Below are 17,186 nucleotides of genomic sequence, written 5' to 3'. Positions count from 1 at the left end.
AATGTAAGCTCGGCGTTCATCGCCAACTGGAAATAAATTAAGCTCATCTCTAATTTCGCTCGTTCCAAAAACTTTCGAAATTGGATTCGCATGATGCAATTGCCCGGCTGCTGCTGCCAGCATGGATTGTCGAAACCTAAAAGATGGCAAACGCGTTCGGTGGACTAGCCACACCCCCAATGACCTATACGTCGCATCACGGGTGCAGTGTTAGCTCAGGCACGTGGTAACTGCGTCCAAAAGAAGCCGCATCTTCCACCAGAATCGGATAACTTACCTTCAACGGCATACTCGACAAAAAGAAGCTATATTTTCCAGTCTCCTTACAGTGCCGCGACAACTTTTCCAGATCAAACAGCTCCCCGATCGGCGTGCCCCAACCAGCGAGCAGCCACTCATGCAGATTGAAATCAGGATCCGCATGACTGCCACGGATGGGAGCACGCTCAAAGCTTGGTGCATCACCCGCGACAGCGGCAAATTGACGATCCCAGAGCCATTGGACCATTCTCTCGGTGGCTTCGACGCCGATGAAGTCAGGAGTTGGCCGATTGGGTAGCTCTCGTCGTTGCTCATCATTCAGCTGGTTGTATGCCGCTGTGAAACCACTTCGGATGAAGAGGATGTCACCTTTGCGTAAGTCGAGGTTGTGGTCACGAATCACAAGTTTGAGATGGTCCAGCGTTATGGATCGAGATTCAAAGGCAGGTACGGAGATTGAGTGTGCTTCTGCCCAGTCGGCATAGTCGAGAAGGACGCCGCGGCCACTGATGCCGCCGTGCTCAGCAACAACTATGTAGCAAACATTAGGATCAGAATTCTTTAGTTTCGATGGGCGCAGAAAATGGAAGATACCATGCAGGCCGATAACACTTGAGCCCTCAATCTCTTCCGAAGTATGTCCATTGTAAAATTTGCGCAACTTTTGATTTGCTAAAACCCTTCTCATGTCAGCCAGATTTGCATTGATTTCGCAAGGTGGTTAATCCATCAATCGCAACTCAAGCAGTCATAAAGTCCAATGTTGTGACAGGGATATTATCTTACCATAATGTCGGAACCCATCCCACTGCGTCGAGCCTTGACTGTTAAATGCCAAAATGTCGTCGTAGATGCAATTGGGCTTTCTCAGAACGAGCTCGTGCTTGAAAGGGCTACGGTCAAAGCTAGGATAGCTTGGCATACTCAGTGGCCAGTCCAGCGAGATCCGAATGCCGGTCTCGATCTCCTTCACGGCTTCAACAATGACCTCTGGAGTAAGCAAGTTCAATGTGCCAAGCTGATCGTTTGGGCCGAATCTTCCCCACGCGTTACCTCGGGGCCCCTCCGGGTCGAGGGGGAGGGCGTCGAAGAGAATCACGTCGTTCGGGGTTCGAGACATGGGCTCAGTGATTACTCAAGTGCCTGATAGTTTTACTCTCTGGATTCTGAAAACGTTCACCACGATGGAAGAAGATCAGTTGATGGTAAATTGCATGTTTGTCATCTTGAATGTGTAAAGTTCGGGGTATATTGGCCCGATGCCTCGACCCCATCGTTAAAAATCCCTGACCCCCACTCTGCTCCACGTCCCCATTCAATCCCCCGCAGCAGCTGCCACATCCAAAAGATTTCTCAAGAAATGTGCACAAAGTAAATACAAGAAGACCAAGCTCATGTAACATGTTGAATCTGAAGCCGCTAAAACATAGGACACGAAAGGTGTACCCACGGCGTGTGACGGGCCCGGATTCCTTCACTGAAGGTGCGTACCCCTACAGAGTAAAGTACGCAATCGTGGCAGGAAAAGTTGCCAGGTTGTCTGAGACAACGGCAAGACTCTTGCCGTTTTCAACAATCATGTTGGTTGTACCGACGGTACTGAGAGTATAGACCACCAAATTGGTGGTAGACCCCTCAATGCTGAAGATCTCGCCCTGGCAATTTTCCGGAACAGGGAAGGTAGAGCAAGCGGTGCTGTAGTGATTGAAGAAGCTGTAAAATCCAGCTCCATAAATGTTCACGTTCTGGGTATTCAGCACCCGAAGTCCAAAGGCGTCACAGTTACCACCAAGACAGTTGGTGAAGGTGGGGTCGTTCAACGAGGGATTGGTAGGATATGGGCTGTGAGCTGCATCTGGTTTGGGTTGGTAGTAACTGCAAATTCAGACAGTTAATTTGAGTGTACAAACATGGAAATTGATAGTCCTGTCATGCACTTACGGGGACTCAGTTTGCATAAATCCTGCCATAATCGAGTCGGCGCCTGAGAACTGATACTGGTACAAAGCATGGTGTTCCACGCTCGTTCCGATGCTAAATGGGTCTGTGTGAGCGAGACGGTTGTCCCAGATTTTGAGCCGGATGAGGACTTACAGCCAGATGTTCTTGCCCTCAATCAGTAGACCGCGACCGCTGTATACGGAGATCTGAGTGTTGGCGGCATCATCGATATCGTGATCAGCAGTCCAAAGCCACACATTTTCCAAGTACGCGCCACTTGCGCAGCTAGTGATATGCATTGACATGTACGCAACCTCACATCCAGCACTCACTGCCGCGGAAGTAGGGCACTGGGCAACTTGCTGCTGGGAGCCAGTGAAGCCCCCAATTCTGGCGTGGACGTCCCACATACCAGAGCCAGTCGCTGCGGCCAAGTTCCACTGAACAAGGACAGCTCCAGGTGCAGAGCCTTGAGTGCTAATGATCATGTCAGACCATTCAATTGAGCCAGACTCGCCGGGCTTTCCAATCTGCATAACTGGAACAGGAGTGGTGATGCTCGCAAATTTGATTCCGGTGGCCATGATGACAGGGTAAGTTTCTCCAACCATGCGCGAGCCGGCAGGGACGTAGATAGTGTCCGTCACTTTGTAGGTTCCTTGGTCAAAGAACAAGACTTTACCAGAGGAAGCTGCTGCGTGGACCGCGGATTGGATTGCTGAAGTATCGTCGGTGGTGCCGTCACCCGTCGCTCCGTGAGCGCGAACGCTCATGAAAGATGATTTTGGCAAATTTGCGTACTGAGGCTTGCTCTTGGTGTAGTAGCGATTTGACCCACTTGCGAGAAGTCCACTGGGACGGGGAGCAGGGCTTATGGCGCCCTGGAAGTTGGCTGGACCATTTGGAGTATACTTGTGGCCCTGACCCCAAGCACTGATGGTGGTGCTACCACCTGATCCCGCTAGAACTGTGCCACTAGTATCCTTCACAGCCACGGGGACGTTCGTCAGCGCAATGTTCTCGAGGATGAGACTACCGTTAGAGAATGTCGAACTTTGCCAAGCGGTGTCAACGAAGGTAGGACAGTCTTCAATGGTACTGTCGATGACATTGACTGAGCCAACGAGTTGATTTCCCGGACCCCCATTGTTCATTGAAAGTGCTGTTGTGCAGTTGGTCACTCTCAAGCCCTGGTAAGTCCAGCCCCAGTCCCAGATTTGCGAAATGGCAGTCACGGCGTCAGAGATGATCATGTTCCGCATGGTGAATTGCTGGTTGCCTACGTTCGCGCCGTATAATCCACCAGTTATCGTGACGTCGGTCATGAAACCTCCAGAGCCTTCATGCTTTTGTCAGTAACTCAAGGTGTGTGAGAGATTTGTGCAGCCAGAAGATCTTACCATTCTCAATGAAAATACCCTGATGCTGGGTGCCAGCAGCGGAGCTCATCGCGATCTCAACATTCTGGATACTAGTTGCCTGTCCCGTGGGCCAGTGGATTCCAGTTGCAGCAGAGCTCGCTGGAATGGAGGTCAGATCAAGCTTGAAGTTGCGAATTTGTCGGAAGAACACATTGGTAGAACCCCATCCCTGTGAACCGTCGCTTTGATATTGGTCTCCATCAATCAGGCCCAGGCCCACAAATCCGGGCGTTGCCTTGAGGACTGGGAGCGAGTTGGGGTTTCCGATCAGTTGGGTGAAGTAATAGTCGATGATTGACGAGGAGATGAGGTATGTTCCAGCTGGGAAGTACACAATGGCAGGAGTTGTTGTGGTGGTCACGCGACTCGCAGGACCAGATCGACCTCCATCACTGATGGCTGCGTTGATGGCTGCCGTGTCATCGGTCACACCGTCACCTATTTACGGGGGTATCTGGGTCAGTCATACGTGGTGACCACTCTGCCAGTGAGTCCATGCAGACTTACCGACCGCTCCATAGTCTTTCACGTTTCGAAAGACCTTGTACCCTGAAGGGTCTGGGTTGAAGGCCGCCCGGCCTTGGTGAGCGATGTCTGCTAGCCAGTACGCGGCATCAGCAGTCTGGTGGCCTTTTTTGAGGCCACCATGCAGATTGGCAGCTGATTGATCTTTGGGGCCATGATAGTGAGTGTAGTCCTTGAAAGGCTTCAGTGCCTCCTTGACCAAGGCATCGACCTGTGGAAGATGCAGGATCTGGGCCTGGGTACAGACCGCAGCTGAGAAGACGGATAACAACTGTACGAAACGCATCCTGGCTTCAGAACAGGCAGAAACTTGATGCGCAACATTCCCAGTTGTGCAAAGGACCTACGACTCATCTTATAGTCCTGCTCCTGTTTGCTCGCGGCTTTGGGTCTGCCGACGTGCCCGGGGAACCCCATTTCGTGTCTGCATGGCATGTACAACTTTCAAGTTAATTCTTCGATGTGGAGAAAAGAGGTCAGCCTTCATTCGAGGCACCTTCGACAACAATTGACTCCTGATACATCAGTTATGTTGGAAAAAGGCTACCCCACAGGTCCAGATGCAACTCTCAGGTCACTTCCAGCAACCCCGAACGGGAAGGTCAAAGGAAATGAGACTTGAATCCGGGGTTGCATCCCCAAAGGGGCAACTGAGGACATGGAGTTAGGCACACTATTCTCGTCATGCTCGGCCTGTGAGGTTGTCACGCCCGTTGTTTTGCTCCCATGATCGGGTCGAGTGCAGAGCTCAGGAACGGGGCAATGTGGATGCCGATCGGTCCCTACGAGGGATGGCGAGCCCCTGGGGGGCTTGAACTTGACACCATGCAGTACAACCACAACAACGTTCCCACTCCCCCCCCTGCTGGAGATTCCATGCGGGAAATACTTCTCTGTAACACCATTGGCTTCGAAACATCCTCGGCCAACGGAAAATGGCTGGACGAGATGTGCTCGGACCACCATCTCCGTGAGGTGCGGTAGAATCCTGATAACCCTAGATGCAATATGGAATGAGAGTCCAGGAATGCACTGGTGCATAACGTCTCCTGACGGCAACAGGCACACGCATCCACCACCCATCATGGGACGACGACGCTGCAGGGCACTATCTGGTAGGCCCGACAGGGCCATGCCCCTGAAAGCCGCGGGCGCATTTGATCTCATTCAGCTCGGCTTCGCTCATACTTCGATCTGACTTTGCCGGTGTGTTGCGTTTGGGCCCCTGCATGTGTGTTCACCGGGCCGAAGCAACCGTGAGGACTTTCGATGAAAAGAGTCACTACAATGACTCTGTAGAGTTGCTCGTCGGGTAAGTTACGACCATTCAACTGATGGTTCTGGAATCGTAGACTCCTATCCATCTGCCTTCTGTCGGTTGATCTTACCCCAGTCACTGCGCTGCTCGTCTCGAGTAGGCAGCGCGTCAACACATTGCCAGGTGAATCTGATATGCACCATCCATTCATGCTCAGTGAACGCAGACAGGCCGAGGCACTGGCCAAGTTCCCTGACAAAGTCAAATTAGAGTTGTCAAATCTCCGTCTGCCTGACCAGTTGCGTGTGACGACGTGATCTGGGGCCGTTCTCACTTTTCGCTTCTTCTCAAGCAACTTGCACTTTCCCTTCGGTCCGACCACTGGGCTTTGATCGATTCTTTTTGGGATATGGTTGAGTTTCCCCGCAAGTCGGCACGGTAACCCCATAGCGAGTGCTGGAGCACCCCAACCGTGGAACCCGACATGGTCCATGCAGCCACTAGCGCACGCCCTTGAATGGGCGGACTGCATAACGACAACCCCTGAAGAACCGGCAGTCCTTCACATACCAAAGAGGACCTGTTTAGCCCTCAGCGCCTGACCCTTTTTGATTGGCGTTTGCACACTACGCACTTACGAAGTGTCTTCGACCGTCATAACCATCGGCTCGGAGAACCAAGCATGATTCGAGCCAACGGGCGGCATTTCTAACTACCAAAATTCGTTCACGGTGAACAGATCGGGCTAAAGTATATCTCGTGTCCACTTATCAAGTCGATCTTCCAGGCAAGTTGGCTCGGAAGGACTTACAGCAAATTCACAGGTTCCGACAGTATCTCCGGGGCAAACGAGGTAAAACTATACCTCACTTTCGTCCGAGATATCCCCCTTATTACGATTCTTTCACCTGATGTTTGATGCCGGGCTCTTGTGCAGGTCATCTTCGATCGAGGATTCGTCCAGCCGAGGGGCGGCGACGTTCCAGTGACAGGTGACCTCGGCCTCGAAAACTCGACCTCCAGTCTCGAGTTTGGACTCGTGATGCGATGCAACCACGACTAAGGGATCACGTTGCTTCTGTGTTTCCCCTCACTTCCCGTTCTGAACGAGATGGATGTCCCTTCCTGGCTACCGATGGGCTCGTCAAGGGTAGACCGGTAGCAGAGCGAATCCTTTCCATATCGAAGAGAGCTTTTGGGCTGATTACTGTTTTGGCATATTGACACAATGCGCCTTTGATCGTGATGATGTTCGCCAGGCCATCTGAGTTGTCTCGGTCCATGTTTGTTCGATTTGTGTTAGCTCAATATGTGTCTTCGTTGTCCTCGGCCTCCCTCACATCGTTTCGTGTTCTTGTTTCCGTACTTGGTGGTATCACGTTGATAGATGATCTCCATTTCGAGACGCGCTCAATGGATGCTTCCATATTCTTTGGCCTATATGAAGAAGGATCATCAACTATAGAACCCTAGGCAGTCACGCATGCACGGTACATCTTACGTACATGACGACGTGAACTCTACGAGGCCCGAATAAGCCGACCACATGATACATGATGCGGTGGCACCGGGAGATACAATCCTAAACATCGAGTGCTACGATGCGGTTTATCCTGCAAGATTGCCATGGCATTCCAAGTCCAGCCGAGCGGGCTTAAGACGGACTTTGCTTCCTAGACTGACTGCGACGTCATTTGACGGTCGGCAAGCACCGTCGTAGGTTGTTCGTTGAGCCAGCTTTGAGTATGAGAAGACATGAGAAGACATGAGAACAGAAACTCGTAGACCGAATATTCAACCCTCCCAGCTCTCACCTAGAGCACCAGGAGAGAATGACAAGCATTTAGGACGCGTTTCGACAAGATTCAGCTCGTAGCCCAATTTCCAAGAGGATCAAAGGCACCTTGCCGCATCAGCGCATGGCAACGCCAAGACAACACGTGACTCTCCATTTTTTAACGCTGATAGCCTTCTTTCTGCAGTAGCCTTGAAAGGTACGCAGATGCAACGCAGCTGGCGCCATCCATTTCCCCGTATATCCATCAGCTTGAACGTGGACATTGACTCTTCTGGCGAAAAGGAGGGTGAAAGACAGGTTCAATCTTACTTCGCCGCTAGTCCTCAACCGAAGGTCGACCTGGTCGCGCCACCACCTGCGCAGAAAAAAGGGCCGTGTCGCGGGACAAAACGCCCTCGCCCTCCGTTTCTCGTTTCTGAAGAAGAGAGACCGCTCAGAAGTCGGCAAATCGAACAACTTTCAAACTCGGTAATCTACCACTTTAGAAACTCATCTGCCCCATCGTCGCATCGAGATCTCCGTCACAGACCCGGTTTCTCTGTCACGCGCCTTGAGAACCAACCGCACCGCTTGGTTAACCACGGCGACTTCAGTTGCAACAGACTTTCCACTGCCGAATCGATCAAGTTGCCTCAGAACTGGCTTCGCGTATAACAAGGTGTCCGGCGTGAAGGTCACATTGTATCAAAGATATAGGTGCTTCGGCAAACTCGGCGCCTGTTTACCTCTGGGCATCGAGTTGAGGACTTGCATCGGTCTTCCGTAGCATGTCTAAACGCACAGCGCAAGGTCCTCAAGGGTCAAAGGACACAGAGTTTGAATTCGGGATGCAGGGCACGCCAGATGACAAGCCTCAACGGGCCACGGCCGCCCAGCTAGCCAGTCGAAAGTAAGTTGCTTCATCTTTTTGGTTGCCTTTTTATGCCCCTACGCCCACAAGACGTGCAGTCAATTATCAGACTCGGAGGGGATATCAGAACGGGCTTGAGTGTGTTGGGAGCTGGTGGGTGTGGAGGTGGGCATCGCGAGTTCAGTTCACCTTGACTTGACAAGCAAAGGAAAGCGACAAGGCCTATTTGTGGCCTGTTCGCGCCTGCCTATCTTGCAACTGCCCCATATGGATATGGCACATGTTGACACACACACACACAATCGCCTTATCTGGATTGAGCACTTGTTTGACACAAACAACGCACGTCACACTCCCAAAGTACAAACACAGTACAAATTCTGCCCACCGTCCCTCTTGTTCCATCTTCCTTCCTCTTTCTTCCCCGTCTCGCCTCGGACGTCCCATCGAATGCGCACCTTTTTTCTCTCTCGATTCAATCCTCCGAGACAATCTTTTTCTACACATCTTCTACGCAATTTCATCTTCACCATGGCCAAACGCAGTCTTGAACCTGAACTGACTCCTGATCCCTCTGACGTTGACAGGATCAAGGAAATTCGCAAGCGACCTCGTGGTACTACTCCAACTGGTGGCGCGGGTGAGTCGTCAATTGCATTCGGACAGCTATCATCTGCTCCAGCTTTCCAAGCCTCCTCGTTCTCAGCGCCTTCAAGTCAAACCGGAGGTTTCAACTTTGGTCAGGGTCAGAGTCAAAGCTTTCCAGGAGCTGCTGTGGCTCCAGGCCAGCCTAGCCAGGAAAGCGATTCGCCCTTCTCTTTTTCATCAAAGCCTTTCGGATTCTCTGCGGGCAGCACTGCGGGATTTAACGCCGCCTCGACTTCTACTCATAACCCATTTTCAGGCGCCTTATTCGGGGCTGCGAACACTGCGCCTGCTCAAGCCAATGCCGGTGCGGGTGCAGCTCCTGTGAGCTTTGGCGGGTTCGGAAATCAACCTGCCTCGCAGCCAACCTCCTTATTCGGCACTACCCAGACCGCAAACTCGTCCGCTGATTCCTCTGCGGTTGCCAGCATCTTTAAGCGCAAGGACCCCACAGATACGGCCGAACCCGCCCCGGCAGATTCCATGCAGATGTCTCCTGAGGCGAAGCCTGTCACCACCAGCAAGAGCAATTTTTGGCAAATGGCCAACCCAAACGAGCCGTTCCGAAAGCCAGCCGCCACAAGCAATCCCTTCTCGTTCCAATCGGCGACTGCGGACGCTGGAAAAGCTACATCTTCCCAAGAAAAGGCGGACAGTATTTTTGCGTCAAAACCGGCTTCTACGCAGTCGGCTCCGGCCTTCTTTGCCTCCCAGGCCCCCTCGTCATCCAACATATTCGCACCCCAAGCTCCGTCAAGTAATCAAACTGCAGATTCACCTTCGACAAAGCCAACAAATGGTCTCTTTGGAGCTGCTGGCACCACACAGTCTAATGCCTTTGCACCTGTCGCAGAGAAGTCATCGTCGCAGGACCTGTTTGGCTCGAATTCGAGCGGACAGGATAAACCAGCAGTGCCTACAGCGAGTCTCTTCGGAGCCGCTGGCACGAAGCCGTCGAAAGTTTTCGGATCTGTACCGGAGACGTCGTCATCGCAGGGCTTGTTCGGCTCGAATTTGAGCGGAGATGGACAACCGGCAAAGCCTGCAAGTAGTATCTTTGGAGCGCCTGGAACAACCCCGTCAAGTCTTTTTGGACCTGCAGCGGAAAAGTCATCGTCGCAGGGCTTGTTTGGCTCGACTTCGAGCGGGCAGGATAATCCAGCAGTGCCCACAGCGAGTCTCTTCGGAGCCGCTGGAACAAAGCCGTCAAAGATTTTCGGCCCTGCATCGGATAAATCGTCATCGCAGGGTCTGTTCGGCCCGAGTTCCAGCGGAGACGGAGTGTCTGCAAAGCCAACCGGGTCGAATCCATTCGGCGGTCTGTTTGGTACAAATTCGAGCACCTCACAAGCTCCCTCACCCACCAAGCAAGCCGACGCCCAGCCTTCCGGCGGTCTTTTTGGAGGGCCTGCTGCTGCTAAGTTAGGCTCACAGTCTGGCAACTCTCTCTTCGGTGACAGTGCCTCTAGGCTTTCGCCCCCATCAACCACTCCCAGTTCTCAAAGTCTCTTCTCTTCGAAACCCACAGTCGAGCAACCTGCACCCAGCCCCGCGAAGCCCCTTGTCAACAATTCCGACAGCAAGGCTTCAGATGGCCCTCTCAAGCCTACATCAACTCTCGGTCCAAAAAGCGGCATGGAGAAAAAGGGTGCTTCAGATCTCCCATTGCCAACCCTTCCATCCGGAACCAGCCCGGAAGTGAGAGCGAATACGGAACTTCTGTGGAAAGTCAGAGGGCTCGACGCGGTGTTTAAGGAGCGTGTTCTTAAGTACGAGCCTGGAGTTCATGGCTTCGATGATCTTATTCTGTTCTACATCAAGGTGCGGAACGGCATGGGTGCGCCACTGAAGGGTGCCCCGGAGCCCAAGCGACAGCCTACACATGATGCTAGCTTGAGCGGCTCCACGACATCTGGCGTGTTTGCCAAATCTTTCTCTGCCCCTGGCTCAACTCATGCGGTGCCTGCATCCTCGTCAAGCAGCACGACAAACCTGTTCGCCAAAGCCGCTGCCAATGGGAGTGTGTCATCTCCAGAAACGACTGGCCCCATCGCCTCTACAGCGAAGCCTCCCAGCAGTCTATCTGCCTCGCCGTCGTCACCTGCGCCGAGCTCAGCTGACTCTTCTAAACTAGCTGGCAATATGTTTGCTCAGTTAGCTCCCCAAACATTACAGAAGGAGGCCACAGCGCCGGCTCTTCCTAAATTTGGCGGTGGCGGTACAGTAGATTTCATGGCCCAATTCAAACAAAAGGCTGAAAAGACCATGAAGGAAGAGAAAGCCAAGCGCAAGGCTGAGGAATTTGACTCGGATGAAGACGACGAAGAGGAATGGGAGCGTCGCGATGCTGAGAAACAGCGTGAGAAGCGTGCTAAGCTTGAAGCTGACGGAGCCAAGAAAAAGAAATCCGTCTTCCGGAATGGGAAATTTGAATGGGTAGATGTTGATGAGCCAACTGCAGCGGAGCCCACCACCACCACTTCGTCTACGCCTTCGGACAAGGCTGTTGATCAGCCTGTTGATAAACCCGCAGGCGAGTCCTCTGAAAAACCAGCAACCAGCAGCCTGTTTGCGCCTTCTAGCGGAGCCTCTTTCAATGCGTCCTCCCCGGGTTCTACTACTGGATCGATCTTTGAGTCATCTGGTCAACCTTTGCCTGCATCCGAGAATATCTTTGGTCGTCTCACGCCGAGCCAGAATGATTCAGGCAAAGAGAGCGACGAGTCTGATGAGGAAGGCAAGGTTGAGTTCACCAAGCAGACGAATTCCCCAGAGACGACGGATGCCGCCAAGTCCAGTCTGAATGCGCCGCTCCCAGCGCCAACTGTGGAAGCTGGTCGAAGTCTTTTCGATCGAGTGTCGTCGCCAGCACCAGCAGCTCAGAAGGAGTCCGCGTCGTCTACTTCCGGCCTGTTTTCCGCCAGCTTCGGTCAAGGTAGTTCTTTCGGTTCGCCTGCAACCTTCGGACAAAACGGCGCGACGTCTACCCCAGACAAGAGCAGCAATCCTTTTGGTCAAAGCTTGTCCTTTGGCCAGAGCACCGCTTACACGCCTGGAGTCGACAAGACCTGGAAGCCCAGCTCACCGATCAAGTTTGCTGCGGGCTCAGCGCCAGTAGCTGCTTCAGCGCCGGCTTCAACTTTGGCTTCAACTCAGCCGTCAAGTGAGGCCGGCTCAGGGGCTGCCACCCCTGACGAAGAGATCAGTACTGGCGAAGTCTTCGACATGTCCAAGGCAAACGCAGGCGAGGAAGAGGAGAATGTTGTTTTCGAGTGCAAAGCCCGCGCTTTCAAGCTGGCTACTGGTTGGCAACTACAAGGTACCGGTATCTTGCGTTTGCTGCAGCATCCTGGAACCAAGCGAGCTCGCATCGTGCTACGTGCCGACCCTGGCGGCAACGTCATCCTGAACACGTTCCTCAAGAAAGATCTTGACTATACTCGTCAAGGGAACAGTGTCCAGTTCTTGGTTCCTCGGGCAGACCAAGCTCAGCCTGAGCATTGGACTGTTCGTGTAAACGCGCAGTCCATCGAGAAGCTCCACCCGAAGATGCAGGAGATCAAGAACTAAGCCTGGCATTGAGGGTGGGAAAAGAAAAACGACGATGAGCGTCTCCAGGCGGATGTGATTTTTTCTCACGCCTTTTCTCTCCATGGCCTCTGCGGCTCTTTCATTTCTGTCACTATTTGTTTTCCTTCATATTTCTTTATCTTCCTCCGGCATGCATTTTTTTTATTTTCATGTTGAATGTACGATATCAACCGGAGTTTTTTTCATGCCAATTTTGCTGTCTTTGATTTTCGTTCTCATATCATTACATAGGTTCATAGCGAGGCTCCGCATCACGTCACTTGATTGGAGTCAAAACTAAGCGACGCATGAATCGTGCACAAAGGACGCGTCGTAATCCTCTTTGGGAACTGTCATTTGTGATCGAGTACATGTTCATAGTCATACGTAATTCATCCTGTTGCGAATCTTCACAGTCTGGATATCATGTCTTCCTCTAATTACCACAGACTAGACGTGACAGTTTGATTTTACTACCATGGGAAAATGGTGCAGGTACAGTTGAGATTCTCTCGAGAGAAAAGTTGTGGCAAGAAGGTGATTTTTATTTTTGAAAAGCCCCGACCGAGCCCCATTGGCGATATGGAATCATAGAAGTGACAGCATCAATTGCATTTCCGAAAAGAAACCATTTACGCGTCATCAACGGTAGCAGTGTGGAGACCCTTGGCGCTCTTGACGTTGACAGCCTGGACGTGGGAGTAGAGACGCTCCTTGGCACCCTCCTCGTCGTTACGCTTGCGGGAGATGCGGATACGGAGACGGAAGGGAACACCCTTAATACCGGCCTCCCAGACCTTCTTGTTCAGGGCGGGGTCAACACGGACATCCTTGGTGCCCTATTAGAAGTTGAAACAATCGTGGTCAGCGACTGCGCGGCGGGATTGAACATGGGATTCCTCAGGAGGAAATTTTTTGACTTACCATAGCCTGCTCGGCGAAAGCACGGATCTCCTTGATAGCACGGGGAGCACGCTTCTTGAAGCTGACACCGTGGCACTATAACCGACGAAGAAGGTTGCAATTAGTCTTCCGTCCGAATGCCATCTGATTTGAGATTTAGAGGATCTCTGCGAGAATCGTTTGATTCGTGTTGAATCGGCCATAGAGGTGGACTTCATAAAACTAATTTCTTCTTCTTTGCGATGGAACACGACTGGATGGAGAGACATTCGCTTCATCGGTTTTCTCGAGAGATATTGATTCGAGGCTTCCGTTGACGGTTGCCCACATCAAATCTCGGACAAGAACCGCTCAAGGAATGTTTCCCGATCTGATCGTCACATGGTCTCGACGAGGGAGCCTTTTTTGGTAGGTGTTCTTCCCCGTCTTCGCATTCGATTGTATTTCGATGGAGACGCGGTGGTGTGGTTTGGAATGTGGTTGTAGAAACAGGAAAAGACAACAATATTTCAGTTGCCAATTCCGAATTCTCCGCACCCAAGTGCGCACACACACTGTTTTTTCCTCGAAGAAGAAACTCCATGTTTCAGGAGAGTGTGTTCTCTGTCCAATGTTTTGCCTCCACGGTTGTTCCGGTTTCTTCACAGAATCGAATCGATTTCTCAAAGGGAGAAATGGGAAGGGGGATATAGGGTGGACAGACGATCTCGTCAGAGATTTTCCGTCTCACAGTTCAACATACCCGCTTGTGGAGGTTGATGGTGTACTCGCGCGACACCACGTCCGAGATAGCCGAGCGGGTCTTCTTGCCGGTGTTTGCGGAGGACATTTCTGGGATTGAATATGTTAAAATCGATGTTGGCGTTATGCACGACAAAAGCGCAACGGTGAGGGAGAAAGACTGACTGATGGTCTGGGGGGGGGGGTTGGTCGGCGACTGTGGGCGGAAGTTTTCGATGAGGAAATTCAATTTTCGAGTTGGCGGGTGAAGTTCGTGTGGACCGCTGGGTGCGTTTGTCGGGTGGGCTCGCTTATGGATCTTTGCGTCCGTTGATTGGTAGTTACCGAGTCTCATCATGTGACTAGAAAGTTGTGCCTCAGGCGCCAGTCGGATGAACCTTCCGGACAAAAAGTGCTAAAGTGGCCATGACCCGTCTCCACTCTCCACTCTCCACTGCTTTCTACCGGCTGTACACAACTTGTGCCCACTGCCCACTGTCTATTCTAGATGACTGATCGGAAAGATTGTGGAAAAAGGCTTGTGCCCAAATCATTGTGGATCTATGTGCCCGTGGTACTATGCATTGTATGCAATATATACCCTGTCATGGGCATTCACTTCCCCCTGACATCTATTTTGAGCTTTGGCCGCTCACATCAGGGTATACATCAAATCGTCGCTGGGTGTAGATGGGAATGCTCTTTCGAGTATTCACGATGGTTTCGTTGTCCAAGTCGGCATAGATGATAGTCTCCTTCTCATCGGCTTCCGTCAGGATACCCGCACTGGGGTCAGCAATCAAGCTGTGTCCATACGCGTGATAAGTCGCCTCGAGATCCCGCGAAGGGCTACACAGCGCGACGTAAGTCTGATTGTCCACGGCCCGAGCTCGACCCAACAGGGACCAATGCAAAGGACCGGTGGTGGTGTTGAATGCCCCGGGGTAGACCAGCAGGAATGCACCCTTGCGCGCAGCAATCATGGCGGACTCGGGGAATCGGATGTCGTAGCAGATGGCCAACCCGATTTTGCCGTACTCGGGCAGATCAATGACTGTCAACTCGTTTCCGGGCGACAAGACATCACTCTCTTTGAACTTGATCTTGCCCGGGATATCAATATCAAACAGATGCGTCTTGCGATGTGTGCCAATTAGGGAACCTGACGGCGAGAACACTAGAGAGGTGTTGTAGTATTTCTTGGACTCGGGCTCCAACTCGGGAATACTCCCGCCGATTAAATATGCGTTCGCCTCGGCAGCAATGGCGGACAGGGCGTGAAAAGAAGGCGATTGCTCCTTGGATGGGGGTGAGGGATGCAGCGTCTCTGCGTATTTGGGGAAAAATTGTGTGCCGTAGGGTGAGTTGAAGCACTCGGGAAGAACGATCAACCGGGCGCCTCCTTGAGCCGCTTCGAGAACTTTGCTGCGGGCGTGGGAGAGATTGGCGGCTTTGTCGGCACCTGGAGGAAAATCCTGGCGATGAGCACCTATCACAAGCTGAAGAAGTCCATGGTTCTGCGTCGCGTGCTACTCACCTGATGCAAGTTGGACCAAGGCTAGCTTGAGAGGCTTTTTGAGGAACGTCGCCATGATGTGAGAGGGTGACAGAGAGAGAGAGAGAGAGAGAGAGAGTGTGTGTGTGTGTATGTCTCCCGGTCGTGTTCAAACCCAGATGGAGGGAAAGAAGAGGATTCAACGAGCACCAATGATTGAAGTGTCCCCTCTGGTATGATGAGTAGGATGAGTACAGGAAGGGGCAGGAGGGGGGGCAGTTGGAGACGTCTCAGCGCGATGATCCGAGGTGCGGGGAGAATAAGGTACCCAGCCCAGTCGGATGAGGACGCGCGATTCGGGGTAGTCTTCTAGTTTTCGTCTTCGTCAACTTGCCAAGCGGTCGGTTGAGTTGAGGACAACTCCAAGCGTTGGGGTAGGTTCGGGGTCGAGGTGACTCCAACTCGTAAAATCTGGTGTCGGGGATTCCATCAAACTATAAAGTAGGTCCTCGAACATCGTTAGCACCCAAGGTTCAGTATGAGCAATCGAGTCTGACATAGAATTAAGCCTGTACTCGTACTATACATTGTGTAAACAGTGAGCTTTGTCAGTTATGTATGTCAGATTCGTGACCAGATGTTTTAATAAACCGAACCCGTCTAAACATACTCAGATCTGGAGTAGCTTCTGGAAAAACATATTTCGAGGCCTAGGTACCGACGCACCCGCAATGGTCCCATTCCCGTATGAACGGCACAAACTAAACCTCCCATTCATCACCTTCTGGACACTGGCTAGGCATCGGGCTCGGCATTCGGATGCAACTGACCGGTGGGGTGGCTGTGGCCGAATAGTTCAAGAGGTGTATCAATCAATGACTCGGGCGCATTGTCGCTGGGTACACTTTGGAGGTGTCGCGAAGACACATGTTAGTAAGACTGGTATTAACTTAGTGGTAACTCCTACTAGTAAGTACTAACGAACTGAAGCCTCGAGTAATTGGTGTCTGCACAGTTCGGTGCTACAGCAACTACCTCCACTTCCAATCCAAATTTTTTTTGACCGCGGAGTAGACACGCGAGGAGTGAGATCTGACTGAAGTGGACGTTGGGCAGTCGACAAAAGTGCAGTAGCGGAGAAAAAGGGTTGGATAAGCCTGTGGGTAAGTCTGCGGAACCTTATGCGGCGATCACTCGCGAGGCGCCACAATATCAAATGTACATGTTTGCCAACTGCGTTTTCGACTCAGTTCTGTGGCTTTCTGATGAGTCCGTTGTTTGACCTCTCGCGGGTACCTAAGGCTGTTTGTGTATGATGGAGCAATTACCCTTGCTCAACATTTGTGAACCGAACTCGTGGTTCAATGTGAAAGTGAGCTTATAAAAAGGGTTGCTCCTCTGTGATCCTTTTCCTTCCTGAGACCAACACTCATCTTGATTTGCCTACACGGTATTCAAAGTATGACAACCACTCATGACACCGACACGAGCGGTTTGATGGTCTGATAGCTTAGGTAAGCGAGCAGCTTCAACGCGAGCTGCTCCAGAGTCAAAAGCCCACTGCGAAAAGATCCAAAGGGGTCACGCACGTCCAGGAGAATCAAGAAGATCCCATCAATGCCATACAAGGCCACCAGAGTGGCAAACAGTCACCAGGTGGCATTTCGAGGGAAGCGATGAGTAAAGCATCGACGAGGATGATCAAGAGCAAGCACTTCAATTTCTCCCAGAGCGCGTGACCCTGTCGGGTGAGGTTGGATAGAATCCAAATCATGAGGCGCAACATGCACGGGGAACTG

At 52.0% G+C, this 17,186-nt stretch overlaps 6 protein-coding genes across 6 annotated transcripts; 2 read left to right on the top strand and 4 right to left on the bottom strand.

Moving 5' to 3' along the window:
• Positions 1 to 136: 136 nt before the first annotated feature.
• Positions 137 to 1,381, bottom strand: N7539_006441 (cyclase family protein; the record flags this gene model as incomplete). The annotated part of the gene is made up of 4 exons (XM_056936043.1): positions 137 to 184; positions 278 to 792; positions 856 to 933; positions 1,048 to 1,381. The coding sequence occupies 4 exons, from the start codon at positions 1,379 to 1,381 to the stop codon at positions 137 to 139; spliced, it is 975 nt and encodes a 324-aa protein (XP_056788967.1).
• Positions 1,382 to 1,754: 373 nt separating this feature from the next.
• Positions 1,755 to 4,434, bottom strand: N7539_006440 (glycoside hydrolase family 55 protein; the record flags this gene model as incomplete). Its single annotated transcript, XM_056936042.1, has 5 exons — positions 1,755 to 2,136; positions 2,203 to 2,295; positions 2,356 to 3,541; positions 3,603 to 4,061; positions 4,131 to 4,434. The coding sequence occupies 5 exons, from the start codon at positions 4,432 to 4,434 to the stop codon at positions 1,755 to 1,757; spliced, it is 2,424 nt and encodes an 807-aa protein (XP_056788966.1).
• A 440-nt stretch (positions 4,435 to 4,874) lies between these two features.
• On the top strand, positions 4,875 to 5,723 carry N7539_006439 (uncharacterized protein; the record flags this gene model as incomplete). Its single annotated transcript, XM_056936041.1, has 4 exons — positions 4,875 to 5,123; positions 5,211 to 5,263; positions 5,320 to 5,460; positions 5,501 to 5,723. The coding sequence occupies 4 exons, from the start codon at positions 4,875 to 4,877 to the stop codon at positions 5,721 to 5,723; spliced, it is 666 nt and encodes a 221-aa protein (XP_056788965.1).
• Positions 5,724 to 7,971: 2,248 nt separating this feature from the next.
• On the top strand, positions 7,972 to 12,269 carry N7539_006438 (uncharacterized protein; the record flags this gene model as incomplete). Its single annotated transcript, XM_056936040.1, has 2 exons — positions 7,972 to 8,093; positions 8,642 to 12,269. 2 exons carry the CDS (start codon positions 7,972 to 7,974, stop codon positions 12,267 to 12,269), a joined length of 3,750 nt encoding a protein of 1,249 aa, XP_056788964.1.
• A 632-nt stretch (positions 12,270 to 12,901) lies between these two features.
• N7539_006437 (60S ribosomal protein eL31) lies at positions 12,902 to 14,001 on the bottom strand (the record flags this gene model as incomplete). The annotated part of the gene is made up of 3 exons (XM_056936039.1): positions 12,902 to 13,108; positions 13,194 to 13,268; positions 13,915 to 14,001. 3 exons carry the CDS (start codon positions 13,999 to 14,001, stop codon positions 12,902 to 12,904), a joined length of 369 nt encoding a protein of 122 aa, XP_056788963.1.
• A 523-nt stretch (positions 14,002 to 14,524) lies between these two features.
• Positions 14,525 to 15,484, bottom strand: N7539_006436 (carbon-nitrogen hydrolase family protein; the record flags this gene model as incomplete). The annotated part of the gene is made up of 2 exons (XM_056936038.1): positions 14,525 to 15,381; positions 15,430 to 15,484. The coding sequence occupies 2 exons, from the start codon at positions 15,482 to 15,484 to the stop codon at positions 14,525 to 14,527; spliced, it is 912 nt and encodes a 303-aa protein (XP_056788962.1).
• Positions 15,485 to 17,186: the final 1,702 nt, after the last annotated feature.

The sequence above is a fragment of the Penicillium diatomitis genome (genome assembly GCF_028827545.1).
Source record: "Penicillium diatomitis strain IBT 30728 chromosome Unknown utg000008l_segment0_segment0, whole genome shotgun sequence".
NCBI classification, from domain to species: Eukaryota; Fungi; Ascomycota; class Eurotiomycetes; order Eurotiales; family Aspergillaceae; genus Penicillium; species Penicillium diatomitis.
Note: the sequence above shows the minus strand (reverse complement) of the source record. Positions and strands in the feature narration are given on the sequence as shown.